The following is a 14019-nucleotide window of genomic DNA, read 5'->3' on the forward strand; positions in this document are numbered from 1 at the left end:
GTATTGGTTTCTATAATGTACACATGCAATGATTCCAGTGGGTTATGGAGTCATTGGGTAAAAGTAGCAGCTCTGTTGGATACCAAACAAGACAATAATAGCCACTACTGAAGGAGGGAACTAAATTGAAGAAAAGAGCAGCTCTTTGCAGCCAGGAGAGAGAGCAATATTGGAGGGAGTACACAGTTGTTTTCTATGGCAGGCGGGAGCTGGGTGGAGGAAATCTGTTCAGTGTGAGAAGGAACTGGCAGGTAAGTTTCTTGAGACAAGCCACAATGGAAAGAAACAGGTATTACAGCTAGGACAGGAGAAGTGCTACAGGTGCCTCAGGTTTCCAAGAAGTAGCAGAAGTGGAAGGGAGTGGGTGGGTGTTGGGTTTAGATAGTATGGTGTAAGGGAACAACAGCAAGTGGAGAAACAGCAGTGGGATCAGAAGATGTGGCCAGGTCTGGGCACATGACAGCATCCATTAAAAATTATCTGAAATCTGCCCCTTTTTTCTTGATGCAAGATGAATCCAGGAAATTTATCAGACTCATGTACAAATCAAATCCAGATCAGGTATTTGTTGCTTCCCTAATCTCAAATCAACCTTTATAATGAAGCACTCTCAGAACTCAGTTTCCTTGTGATGCATACAAACAGGAGACAAATAATCTAAACACTTTTCAATAGTCTAAGCCCTGTCACTCTAGAGAACAGGAAAGTAGATCTAAGAACTGAGCACAGTGCTCCATTCTCCCACCACAGAATACAAATAACTTCCACTGTTTTCTGTGTGACTTACTTGTACCTTGGGCCTGGAGAATAGAGCCTTGAAATATAAAGTAGTATTTCCAGGCCACCAGGGTAGCCCAAGCGGCTATTTTTTGCACTAAATGAAATGGAGCAAACTAATTTACTGACTGAAAGTTTCTATCCTAAAACATATCCTTTATAAGTCTCTTTATTACAAAGAGTTTATTCACCTAAACCATTAAAAATAATTGTAATCAAACCAAGTGACCACCTCAATATTGATGCAAAACTGATTAATAAAATTATCATAGTTTATTCTTACGATGTTGGTTCAATACAAACTTGCCTGTGCCTTTACTGAATTTAAGAAATACTAACAATTTTTTGAAAAAAAAATAATTATTAGAGAAATAACATAAGTTTATGTTTTCAGCTGATTATTTAATTATATGAAATGTTAATGATATAGAGATTCCCATGAAAACTTCATTCAAATAGTGACAGGCTCCCAAAATGTCAAAGGAAGATAACCCCTGAGTCAATAAACCTCTATGGGTATGTCTATACTATGAAATTAGGTCGAATTTATAGAAGTCGGTTTTGTAGAAAGCATTTTTATACAGTCGAATGTGTGTGTCCCCACACAAATGCTCTAAGTGCATGTAGTCAGCAGACTGTGTCCACAATACCAAGGCAACCGTCGACTTCCGGAGCTTTGCACTGTGGGTAGCTATCCCACAGTTCCCACAGTCTCCACCGCCTATTTGAATTCTGGGTAGAAATCCCAGTGCCTGATGGGGCTAAAACATTGTCGCGGATGGTTCTGGGTACATATCATCAGGCCCCCGTTCCCTCCCTCCCTCCGTAAAAGCAAGGGCAGACAATCGTTTTGCACCTTTTTTCTTGAGTTACCTGTGCAGATGCCATACCACGGCAAGCATGGAGCCCGCTTAGCTAACCGTCACTGTACGTCTCCTGGGTGCTGGCGGACGTGGTACTGCATTGCTACACAGCAGCAGTTTATTGCCTTTTGGCAGCAGACAGTGCAGTATGACTGGTAGCCGTCGTCGACGTAGTCCTGGGTGCTCTTTTAACCAGGCGCCTGGGCAATCATGGGAGTGACTCAGCCAGGTCATTTCCCTTGTTTTGTGTCATGGCGATTGAGTCCTATCGGCAGTGCACTAGCAGCTAGTAGTCATACTGCACCATCTTCTGCCGAGCACCCAGGAGGTGACAATGGCTAGCGGTCGTACTCCACAGTCTGCTGCCCGCAAGATGTATAAAGGTAGATGAAGTGGCTCAAAACAAAAAATAGACCAGATTTGTTTTGTATTCATTTTCTCCTCCTCCCTCTCTCTGTGAAATCAACGGTCTGCTAAACCAAGTTTTGAGTTCTATCCTTGAGGCGGCCATTCAGTTTCTCGCAAAGCCACCCCCTTTGTTGATTTTAATTCCCTGTAAGCCAACCCTGTAAGCCATGTTGTCAGTCGCCCCTCCCTCTGTCAGGGCAACAGCAGACAATTGTTCCGCACCTTTTTTCTGTGCAGACGCCATACCACGGCAAGCATGGCGCACGCTCAGATCACTTTGGCAATTAGGAGCACATTAAACACCACACATATTATCCAGCAGTATATGCAGCACCAGAACCTGGCAAAGCAAAACCAGGCGAGTAGGTGACGTCAGCGCGGTGACGAGAGTGATGAGTACATGGACACAGACTTCTCTCAAAGCACGGGCCCTGCCAATGTGGGCATCATGGTGCTAATGGGGCAGGTTCATGTGGTGGAATGCCGATTGTGGGCTCGGGAAACAAGCACAGACTAGTGGGACGGCATAGTGTTGCAAGTCTGGGACGATTCCCAGTGGCTGCGAAACTTTCGCATGCGTAAGGGCTCTTTCATGGAACTTTGTGACTTGCTTTCCCCTGCCCTGAGGCGCAAGAATACCAAGATGAGAGCAGCCCTCACAGTTGAGAAGCGAGTGGCAATAGCCCTGTGGAAGCTTGCAATGCCACACAGCTACCGGTCAGTCGGGAATCAATCTGGAGTGGGCAAATTTACTGCGGGGGCTGCTGTGATGCAAGTAGCCAATGCAAAGATCTGCTGATATCAAGGGTAGTGACCCTGGGAAATGTGCAGGTCATAGTAGATGGCTTTGCTGCAATGGGATTCCCTAACTGTGGTGGGCCATAGACGGAACGCATATCCCTATCTTGGCACCGGAGCACCAAGCCAGTGAGTACATAAACCGCAAGGGGTACTTTTCAGTAGTGCTGCAAGCACTGGTGGATCACAAGGGATGTTTCACCAACATCAACGTGGGATGGCCGGGAAAGGTACATGACGCTCGCATCTTCAGGAACTCTGGTCTGTTTCAAAAGCTGCAGGAAGGGACTTTCTTCCCAGACCAGAAAATAACCATTGGGGATGTTGAAATGCCTATAGTTATCCTTGGGGACCCAACCTACCCCTTAATGCCATGGCTCATGAAGCCATACATAGGCAGCCTGGAGAGTAGTCAGGAGCTGTTCAACTACAGGCTGAGCAAGTGCAGAATGGTGGTAGAATGTGCATTTGGACGTTTAAAAGCGCGCTGGCACAGTTTACTGACTTGGTTAGACCTCAGCAAAACCAATATTCCCACTATTATTACTGCTTGTTGTGCGCTCCACAATATTTGTGAGACTAAGGGGGAGACGTTTATGGCGGGGTGGGAGGTTGAGGCAAATCGCCTGGCTGCTGATTACGCACAGCCAGACACCAGGGTGGTTAGAAGAGCAAAGCAGGGTGCGGTGCGCATCAGAAAAGCTTAGAAAACCAGTTTCATGACTGGCCAGGCTACGTTATGAAAGTTTTGTTTGTTTCTCCTTGATGAAACCCCCCGCCCCTTCGTTCACTCTACTTCCCTGTAAGCTAACCATCCTCCCCACCTCCCTTCGATCACCGCTTGCAGAGGCAATAAAGTGATTGTTGCTTCACATTCATGCATTCTTTATTAATTCATCACACAAATAGGGGGATAATTACCAAGGTAGCCCAGGAGGGGTGGTGGAGGAGGGAAGGACAAGGCCACACAGCACTTTAAAAGTTTAAAACTTATTGAATGCCAGCCTTCTGTTACTTGGGCAATCCTCTGGGGTGGAGTGGCTGGGTGGCCGGAGGCACCCCCACCGCGTTCTTGGGCGTCTGGCTGAGGAGGCTATGGAACTTGGGGAGGAGGGCAGTTGGTTAAACAGGGGCTGTAGCGGCGGTCTGTGCTCCTGCTGCCTTTCCTGCAGCTCAACCATATGCTGGAGCATATTAGTTTGATCCTCCAGCAGCCTCAGCATTGAATCCTGCCTCCTCTCATCATGCTGCCACCACCTTTCAGCTTCAGCCCTCTCTTCAGCCCGCCACCTCTCCTCCGTAAAAGCAAGGGCAGACAATCATTTTTTTCACCTTCTAATCTTCGCTAGCTTCTGGGAAGGAGAAGATCCTGTGATCCTTGAAACACATGCAGCTGGTGGAGAAAAAAAAAGGGACAGTGGTATTTGAAAGGACACATTTTATAGAACAATGGGTACACTCTTTCACGGTAAACCTTGCTGTTAACATTACATACATAGCACATGTGCTTTCGTTACAAGATCGCATTTTGCCTCCCCTCACCGCGTGGCTAACAGCGGGGAACATTTCTGTTCAGCCATAGGCAAACAGCCCAGCAGGAACGGGCACCTCTGAATGTCCCCTTAAGAAAAGCACCCTATTTCAACCAGGTGACCATGAATGATATCACTCTCCTGAGGATAACACATAGAGATAAAGAACGGATGTTGTTTGAACACCAGCAAACATACACTGCAATGATTTGTTCTACAGTGATTCCCGAGGACGTGCTACTGGCCTGGAGTGGTAAAGTGTCCTACTGTGGTGGATGGAATAAGGCTGCCCTCCCCAGAAACCTTTTGCAAAGGCTTTGGGAGTATAGCCAGGAGAGCCACGAATGCCAGGGCAAATAAATCATTAAACATGATGGCTTTTAAACCTTTTATAGTATTTTAAAAGTACACTCACCAGAGGTCCCTTCTCCTCCTGGTGGGTCCGGAAGGCAGCCTTGGTTGGGTTCAGGAGGTACTGGCTCCAGGTCCAGGAAGAGAAACAGTTCCTGGCTGTCGGGAAAACCGGCTTCTCTGCTTGTTTGCTATGAGCTATCTACAACCTCATTATCATCATCGTCTTCCTCGTCCCCAAAACCTGCTTCCGTGTTGCCTTCATCTCCATTGAAGGAGTCAAACAACACGGCTGGGGTAGTGGTGGCTGAACCCCCTAAAATGGCATGCAGCTCATCATAGAAGCAGCATGTTTGGGGCTCTGACCCGGAGCGGCCGTTCGCCTCTCTGGTTTTCTGGTAGCCTTGCCTCAGCTCCTTAAGTTTCAGGCGGCACTGCTTCGAGTCCCTGTTATGGCCTCTGTCCTTCATGCCCTGGGAGATTTTCACAAATGTTTTGGCATTTCGAAAACTGGAACATAGTTCTGATAGCACGGATTCTTCTCCCCATACAGTGATCAGATCCCGTACCTCCCGTTCGGTTCATGCTGGAGCTCTTTTGCGATTCTGGGACTCCATCATGGTCACCTCTTCTGATGAGCTCTGCATGGTCACCTGCAGCTTGCCACACTAGCCAAACAGGAAACTGAAATTCAAAAGTTCGCGGGCCTTTTCCTGTCTACCTGGTCAGTGCATCTGAGTTGAGAGTGAATCATAGAATCATAGAATCATAGAATATCAGGGTTGGAAGGGACCCCAGAAGGTCATCTAGTCCAACCCCCTGCTCAAGGCAGGACCAAGTCCCAGTTAAATCATCCTAGCCAGGGCTTTGTCAAGCCTGACCTTAAAAACCTCTAAGGAAGGAGATTCTACCACCTCCCTAGGTAACGCATTCCAGTGTTTCACCACCCTCTTAGTGAAAAAGTTTTTCCTAATATCCAATCTAAACCTCCCCCATTGCAACTTGAGACCATTACTCCTCGTTCTGTCATCTGCTACCATTGAGAACAGTCTAGAGCCATCCTCTTTGAAACCCCCTTTCAGGTAGTTGAAAGCAGCTATCAAATCCCCCCTCATTCTTCTCTTCTGCAGACTAAACAATCCCAGCTCCCTCAGCCTCTCCTCGTAAGTCATGTGCTCTAGACCCCTAATCATTTTTGTTGCCCTTCGCTGTACTCTTTCCAATTTATCCACATCCTTCTTGTAGTGTGGGGCCCAAAACTGGACACAGTACTCCAGATGAGGCCTCACCAGTGTCGAATAGAGGGGAACGATCACGTCCCTCGATCTGCTCGCTATGCCCCTACTTATACATCCCAAAATGCCATTGGCCTTCTTGGCAACAAGGGCACACTGCTGACTCATATCCAGCTTCTCGTCCACTGTCACCCCTAGGTCCTTTTCCGCAGAACTGCTGCCGAGCCATTCGGTCCCTAGTCTGTAGCGGTGCATTGGATTCTTCCATCCTAAGTGCAGGACCCTGCACTTATCCTTATTGAACCTCATTAGATTTCTTTTGGCCCAATCTTCCAATTTGTCTAGGTCCTTCTGTATCCTATCCCTCCCCTCCAGCGTATCTACCACTCCTCCCAGTTTAGTATCATCCGCAAATTTGCTGAGAGTGCAATCCACACCATCCTCCAGATCATTTATGAAGATATTGAACAAAACGGGCCCCAGGACCGACCCCTGGGGCACTCCACTTGACACCGGCTGCCAACTAGACATGGAGCCATTGATCACTACCCGTTGAGCCTGACAATCTAGCCAGCTTTCTACCCACCTTATAGTGCATTCATCCAGCCCATACTTCCTTAACTTGCTGACAAGAATGCTGTGGGAGACCGTGTCAAAAGCTTTGCTAAAGTCAAGGAACAATACATCCACTGCTTTCCCTTCATCCACAGAACCTGTAATCTCATCATAAAAGGCGATTAGATTAGTCAGGCATGACCTTCCCTTGGTGAATCCATGCTGACTGTTCCTGATCACTTTCCTCTCCTCTAAGTGCTTCAGGATTGATTCTTTGAGGACCTGCTCCATGATTTTTCCAGGGACTGAGGTGAGGCTGACCGGCCTGTAGTTCCCAGGATCCTCCTTCTTCCCTTTTTTAAAGATGGGCACTACATTAGCCTTTTTCCAGTCATCCGGGACTTCCCCTGTTCGCCACGAGTTTTCAAAGACTGTCCAAAGACTGTGACTGTCCAGAGTGGTCACAATGGAGCACTCTGGGATAGCTCCTGGAGGCTAATACATCTAATTGCATCCACAGTACCCCAAATTCGACCCAGCAAAACCGATTTCAGCGCTAATCCCCTTGTCAGGGGTGGAGTAAGGAAATCGATTTTAAGAGCTCTTTAAGTCGAAAAAAGGGCTTCGTCATGTGGACGGGTGCAGGGTTACATTGATTTAACGCTGCTAAATTCGACCTCAATGCCTAGTGTAGAATAGGGCTAAGTGTGTTTATACAGACTTTGAAATGCAACTTTTATAATGTCTATCTCCATTTTAACTTTCTAGACTATCATGCTGTATGCATTTTTTTTAAAGATTTAGATTAAATATTGGTTATTATGCTTTTATATAAAATATATAATAGAAGCTTTTAAGTGCAAGTTGTAAATGTACTGCAAATGGCAGATCTTAAACCTAAGAACCATTGGGTCAAAATGGCCAGAATATCAGCAAGATTGTCTGATCCAAGTGCAAAGCACATCCCTCTAGTATGAAGCAGAATCTGGCACAGAGATTAATTTTATCCCAAGCAACATATTTTATAAGAATATTTTGGGATGCATTGTGTTCTCAAAAGCCAAGAAAGTGGGTCTTTCCTCCTTCCCTTTTCAAAGACAATGCCTATGTTTTAAAACCCTCAGAAAGAATTACAGAAATACTAAAAATATTTGCTTTTAGAGGTAATCTAAAGACTTCATTCCTCAGATGTAAAGGAGAACATTTATGGTTGTGAAATGATTTGTACAAGGCCCTTCTAATTTCTAAATTCATGTTGCTGCTTAAAGATGAAACCCCTTGGTTCCTTAAATGCATCAATACGTTTATTTTGTGATGTTAATTTGCATCTAAATGAAAGCCTCATAATAACTTCCTAATGTCACTGTAATGAGACTAGGCAATGTTTTATGTACAAATATAGCAAGGTCTTTTGATGTTATATCTAGTTACTAATAGAATGTAACCCAATTAAAAAATATTAATAAGAATATTAGTTATCTGGCTATGCTTAAGTGATTTATTTACTAAACTCCGAAAGACATGAGGTACCTCTCCAAAGCCTGCTAAGAAGAGACAATGCCTTCTCGGATGGCTATTTAAATGTAAAGTCACTGTCTTTAAGAATTAAGGTTAAAAAGACTACTTTGAGAGCTGAAAGACTATATAAAATATAAATCTTTTTAGATTTATTTAAAACAAAATTTCATCTCCTATGAAACCTGGACAGCACTGAAGGAAAATATAAGAAAATGGACTAAATAAAAAGAATTAAAACTGTAAGGGCATGTCTATTCGACTTACAGATACTGCAGTAATTACTGCAGGGGCTGACGTCCATACTACCTTCCTACAGTTGGTGGTATGTGACCTCACCAGGAGCACTTCCACCAACTGAACAGAGGCACTGTGGGGGGCTGAGAGCTGGGGCTCTCAGATCCGTGGAGTTCCCCACCAGAAGGCCAGCTGCCCCCACCCCCTGGGCTCTCGGCTCCCTGCTCCCTGCTGGGAGCAGCCACCTGGCCTTCTTAGCTCCCTGACTGAGAAGCCTCCGGGCACCAGCCCAGCTGGGAGTGGGAAGCAGGGGGCAGATCAGCTCTAGCTTCCTAGCTTTCTTGTCAATTTCACAGCTCCAGACATGAAATTGACAAGATACCCAACAGCTGATGTAAGGAATGCAGTGTCTACACAGACACTGTCACCCTAATTACACTGACATAAGCCCTATATCTCTCATGGAGGAGGAGTTATTAAGTCAGCGTAGTAGAACACTTATATTGGCATGACAAGGCTATAGTGCATACACCGACAATAGGTCAATGTAAGCTGCCTTACATCGACCTAACTGAGTAGAATAAACCAGGCCTAACTTTCAAGTTATGAGAATTTCCTGCCCCAAAGAAAAAGGCAGTATAACCATCAAGTTAAGGAAAAATTACATCCCTATATTGTCTATGTAGTAGCACATTGCATATGTAGAGCTGAAATTGCTAACAAGGCAATCCCATTAAGTTGTTGAGCCAATGAAAGGGCCACAAACAGTTGATATTATGAATCCTTCCTCCTCCAGTAAGGTTGTGGAAGGAAAGACTTTAGACACTGTGCTGCTGGTTGCTTAGTTCAAAATTTTCTCCCATCCTTCAGCTTTGCAGCACTCACCACTGCTCATCCTGTTCATCTACACAAACAAACAACTAACAACAGTAACATTCAGAGAACAGAAAGGAACATGAAACAGCATCAAGAAGAAGAAACCTTCCAGTTCAGCACGGTTTCGTCAGCATTGTGGGTGACATGAAACTTGCCAAAGCACTGCCAAGGAATGATATTTAAATTGCTCTTGTAATGATTTTATGAAATATTGAAATACTATTGCAACTTAAGATACTAATAGATCGTATTAATATGACCTACTACTCAGATAATCAGATCTTGTTAAACATAAGATGGTGGACTTTGTATACCTGGAAAGGAAACAAACTCACCTGGATAAAGAGAGAGAAATAGTGGGATTTAATTCAGATTTAAGATTCTTGATACTCATTAATTGCCTATCTCAAGACAACTCCTTGAGTAGCTTCTTTTATGTAACTGATTTAAACTCTTTGGTTTCATAGGACTTAAGATTACTCTTTTTTCCTCATTTATAAACGGTTTAGGTTATCCATGAAAGAACAAACCTTCAGTTAAATTCTTCTGCCCACCTATAAACTGTTTTAGTTATCTATGATACCAGTGACTCCCGTTTTAATTTAATTTTTGTAGTGAGGTACCCGCCAAGAGTAGATCCACTATGAAAAATGTAATCTCTGTTAAAAGCTCTCCACAGAGAGAAATAAAGAAGAGATGGTAACTAACAAACCATAAACAATGGTTATTTGTTTCATTTTGTTCTTTTCTTTCTTTAATAAAATAATTATAATTAATAATGGATTATTTTGCTTGTCTTTAATCACAGCATCCTGTACAGCAGGGATCAGCAAATTTTGGCACGCAGCCCACCCGGGGAAGCCCCTTGGTGGGCTGGGCTGGTTTGTTTATGTGTCGCGTCCGCAGGTTCAGCCGATTGCAGCTCCCACTGGTCGCAGTTTGCCGCTCCAGGCCAATAGGGGCTGCGGAAAGCAGCGGCCAGCACGTCCCTCAGCCTGTGCCACTTCCCAGAGGCCCCACTGGCCTGGAGCGGTGAACCACGGCCAGTGGGAGCTGCGATCGGCCCAACCTGTGGACGCGGCAGGTAAATAAACCGGCCCAGCCCGCCAGCGGGCTTACCCTGGCAGGTCGCATGCCAAAGGTTGCCGATCCCTGCTGTACAGAAAGGCAGAGAACCCCATTTTATTAAAAGAGTGGAAGTCACATCCCAGAATTGGGATTAAGAGAGACAATTATTAAGATTTGGCCTACCATTTCTTGTTTTGCTAAACTATATATTCTAATAGTTTTTCAGATAAAATGACTTAGCACACAATAACTTGAAACACTGCTTTGGAAAGATAAACTGATGATAAATAAATTCATGCTCAAAGGCAATCTTACACCCGTGCCCTTAGACTAGATCAATCAGATTAGAAGCTTTTAAATCTTTCCTCTAATTGTCATTATTTTTAATCCTTTCAAAAGACCCATTTATATGGTGGATGGTTTGTCTTTAATAAAACATTTGATTCTATTCCAACAAAACTTTCAAAAAGGAACACTCTTCACATCCATATGTATTCATAATAAACTCATCACTTCAAATACAGTATACTTTTTTGACCACAAAATAATAAAATAATGTTTAAAAATTGCTTTAAGAAAAATATAGATATTCATTTTGAAAAACCGCAGTACCAATCATCAACATTTTTAGAAAAAAAATACATTACGTTGGACTGGATCAATGGATAGCAAGATTAATAGATTGGCATGCACGTACACTCACACTTTTAACAAGATAATATTCAAATTTTCATTTTTTTTAATACCTCCACTCTGGTATCAAATTTCATTACTGCATTGGGGGTGAAGTAGATTTTGAGATCAGCATGGCCTCCAACAGGTACTACCCCCTCAGAAGGAGCGATAGTCATGCCAGGCAAGGGGTTCGAATCAAGAACCTTCAAATACAAATAGTAGTTATAAAACATTGATAGTGCTGTAAATGTACATTTTTACAGAATTTAGGAAAGACATTTTCTGTCCAGAAGAGTTTACAATTTAGTTAATGTAACCATCATACTCTGTGAGATTAACCTGGGACTAAAAGTTTAGGACAAAATTTTCACTTAGGCACTATATCCACATGAGGGCACCTAAATAAAGGATATGATTTTCAGAGGGGTGCGGAACATCTGCCAGATCTTATTGTGCAGCTAACTTTTGCAAGCCACCTTTGAAAATTTAGGCCTTGATTTTTTCCTTACAAGCACTCCTGAACATTAGAAAATTATGATTTCACACAACTTCAAAAAGATTCAATACAGCATCTTCTCCAATGACAGATACAAGCTGAGTGAAAATTCTCTGCAAGTTATTCACAGCAGAAATGTGGACAAGACTCCTGCAAAGGGAAGTTTATCTATTCACTCATTTCTGCTTAACTTCTCAGAGGCCATGTAAGCCTAAGAAGTTTCCTTATTTTTAATAAACACAGTGTTGCAATAACAAGCATATTATCCTACACTCAAATGTGGTCAGGAGGGCCTGGGCTAATACAGACATCACTATTAATGAAAGCAAGTAAAAAATATTACAAGGAAGAGAAACTAGGTCAAGTAGTCCCATGAACCCCTGAAGAGTGTAGGATTCTAAAGAGGATAACTATATTTTGTACAATAAAAATTAAAACTACCTAAAGAGAAAAAAAATCAATTAGTATACCACAGAGAACATGTCTAATAACTGAGAACACAAACTCTAATAAGATACGAAAAGCTATCCAAAACAAGAAAAAAAACTGTACAGCAACATAATTCAGTTCACCTGGAAGTATGCATGATTTTGTCCTGAGTTTTGAAGAATGGCTGTCTTGCAAGTCGTTAATCCTAGAGGAGCATGATTGAAAGGTATCCTGTGTTCCATAAACTGAATACTGGTGGGTCCAAGCTAACAACAATGAAAGGAAGAAAGGAAGGAAACATAACATGTCACTGAATGTAAATAAATAATTCAACATAGCTTATATTTTCTTTTGATTTCACAATAAGCCAGATAGTCGTGGAGATGCATAAATTAAACAGTGAAGTAGAATGTAAAGGGGAACTAACATTTATCTACTTTTTGCCAAACCACCTAGATCAAAAAGTAAACCTCTATCAAAATAATAAAATGTGTTTTATTTCCCTTTGAAAATTAATACTTTTGCTATATTACTGTACTTCAGTTTAAGTTTCGCATGGCTATCAAATTCAGGTATGAAGTTTTTGCAAAAGCTGATATTTTGAGCGATTTTTTAATGTAGTGCACAGATAATTATGTGAACAAAAATAAATTATGACCCCACTTACCCACTAAATTGTTTTTGTGGCTTGATCAAAAACAGAACAGCCCATGCACTTCCTCTCTTCGCTTTGTTTGGCAGGCAAGATGCACGATCTAATCACAGTCCTGGATACCCTCCACCATACCTCCTCTGTTTCTGTAGGTTGATCTCTGATCTGACAGAAATCTGTAAACCTATGGTACCTCCTCAGCTGGAAAGTCTGAAGTGGTGGGTGTCTGTGCTATACTGAAGAAGCATCTTAGGGTATGTCTACACAGCAAGGAAAAACCCACAGCTGGCCTGTGCCAGCTGACTCAGACTTGCAGGGTTCAGACTACAGAGCTATTTCATTTCTGTGTAGACTTCTGGAGCCTGGGCTCAAGCCTGAGCCCAGACACCTACACAGCAATGAAACACCCCCGCAGCCTGAGCTCGTCCAGCCCCAGTTGCCTGGCACGGGCAACTGCAGGTATCAGTTGCTGTGTAGACATACCCTTAGAAGAAATCAGCAGGTGAGTGGGAGAAGAATTGTTTTTCTAGGCCTCAGTATGCTACAGCACAGACCATGTTGTAACAAGCTGTACCAATTCATCCACCCAAACAGTGGCAGGAATAAGACATTCCAAGCTGACTAAGAAAAAGGGAGCCTGTGGGAAATGTAATGGAAGGATGTGTCTTATTGGCCATCATTCTTAGAGAAAGAATTCCTCATTTGAGCATAAATCTAAGAGTTCTACTGGTGAAGGCAACATTAAACAACCTCAAAAAATTCACCCAGCAGTGCAGATTTCATCTGAATTACACTTTTCATAGACCCTTTATTGACCCAGGAAGCAGAGACTGTCCTTCTGGAGCAGCCACCAGTTCTAGTTCAGCAAGGATTACTAGCAGTTCTGTAAACCTCCAAGATACACGATCTGATGTATTTAGCTACAATAGACCTTTCCTTTCCTTTCCAAGAACTACATTTCAAGAAAATTGTGAACTGTGATTAGGTTTCAGAACCAGGGAGGAGCAGGAACCCTGGTCTGTGCTGTGGAAGAATGAGCCACAGAATTTCTACTATTTTGATCAATGTATAAGATACAGAACATGTGAGGTTAAAATAAATTTAAATCAAGAAAATATTGATTAAAAACCAAAAATGTACAAAACCATTTGGGTTAAATATTACCTTTGCAAGACATTTTAGCTTAAGTGTGTTCCCCTGATGTACACACAGATTGAATTCTCCTGTTTCTGGAGAGAAGAAACTTGGATGCCAAACCACTTCACACTCCAGGTCTTTGTATGCTTCTACAATACCTAGATAAATGTGTATAAATATGTCAATATTCACAAATTTGGAAAATTTTTGAAGTTTACTTTATGTGACCAGTTCACATTACTAGAAATGTCTGCCCTGATTTACAAAGGTGCTGAGAAATATACTTACTTAGTTTAAATTAAACCTTGCTTCAAAGTTCTCATAACAACTGCATAACCCAGTTTATTGATATACTTCAACAGAATGTATCCACAATTTATCAGTCTTTGAGCATGTGAATCACATTCATATACTA

General features: G+C 42.8%; 1 protein-coding gene across 2 annotated transcripts in view; it reads right to left on the bottom strand.

The window, feature by feature from the left end:
- The window catches only part of CFAP47 (cilia and flagella associated protein 47), a 638800-nt gene that overhangs the window by 562522 nt on the left and 62259 nt on the right, over positions 1 to 14019 (bottom strand). For both annotated transcript variants that reach the window (XM_043505538.1, XM_043505542.1), the window contains exons 16-18: positions 13632 to 13762; positions 11959 to 12081; positions 10962 to 11093 (exon numbers count right to left, since the gene is read on the bottom strand). In XM_043505538.1, coding sequence (XP_043361473.1) covers positions 10962 to 11093; positions 11959 to 12081; positions 13632 to 13762 — 386 coding nt within the window. The remainder of the gene's footprint in view (positions 1 to 10961; positions 11094 to 11958; positions 12082 to 13631; positions 13763 to 14019) is intronic.

Source organism: Dermochelys coriacea, chromosome 1 (genome assembly GCF_009764565.3).
Source record: "Dermochelys coriacea isolate rDerCor1 chromosome 1, rDerCor1.pri.v4, whole genome shotgun sequence".
Classification (NCBI taxonomy): Eukaryota; Metazoa; Chordata; order Testudines; family Dermochelyidae; genus Dermochelys; species Dermochelys coriacea.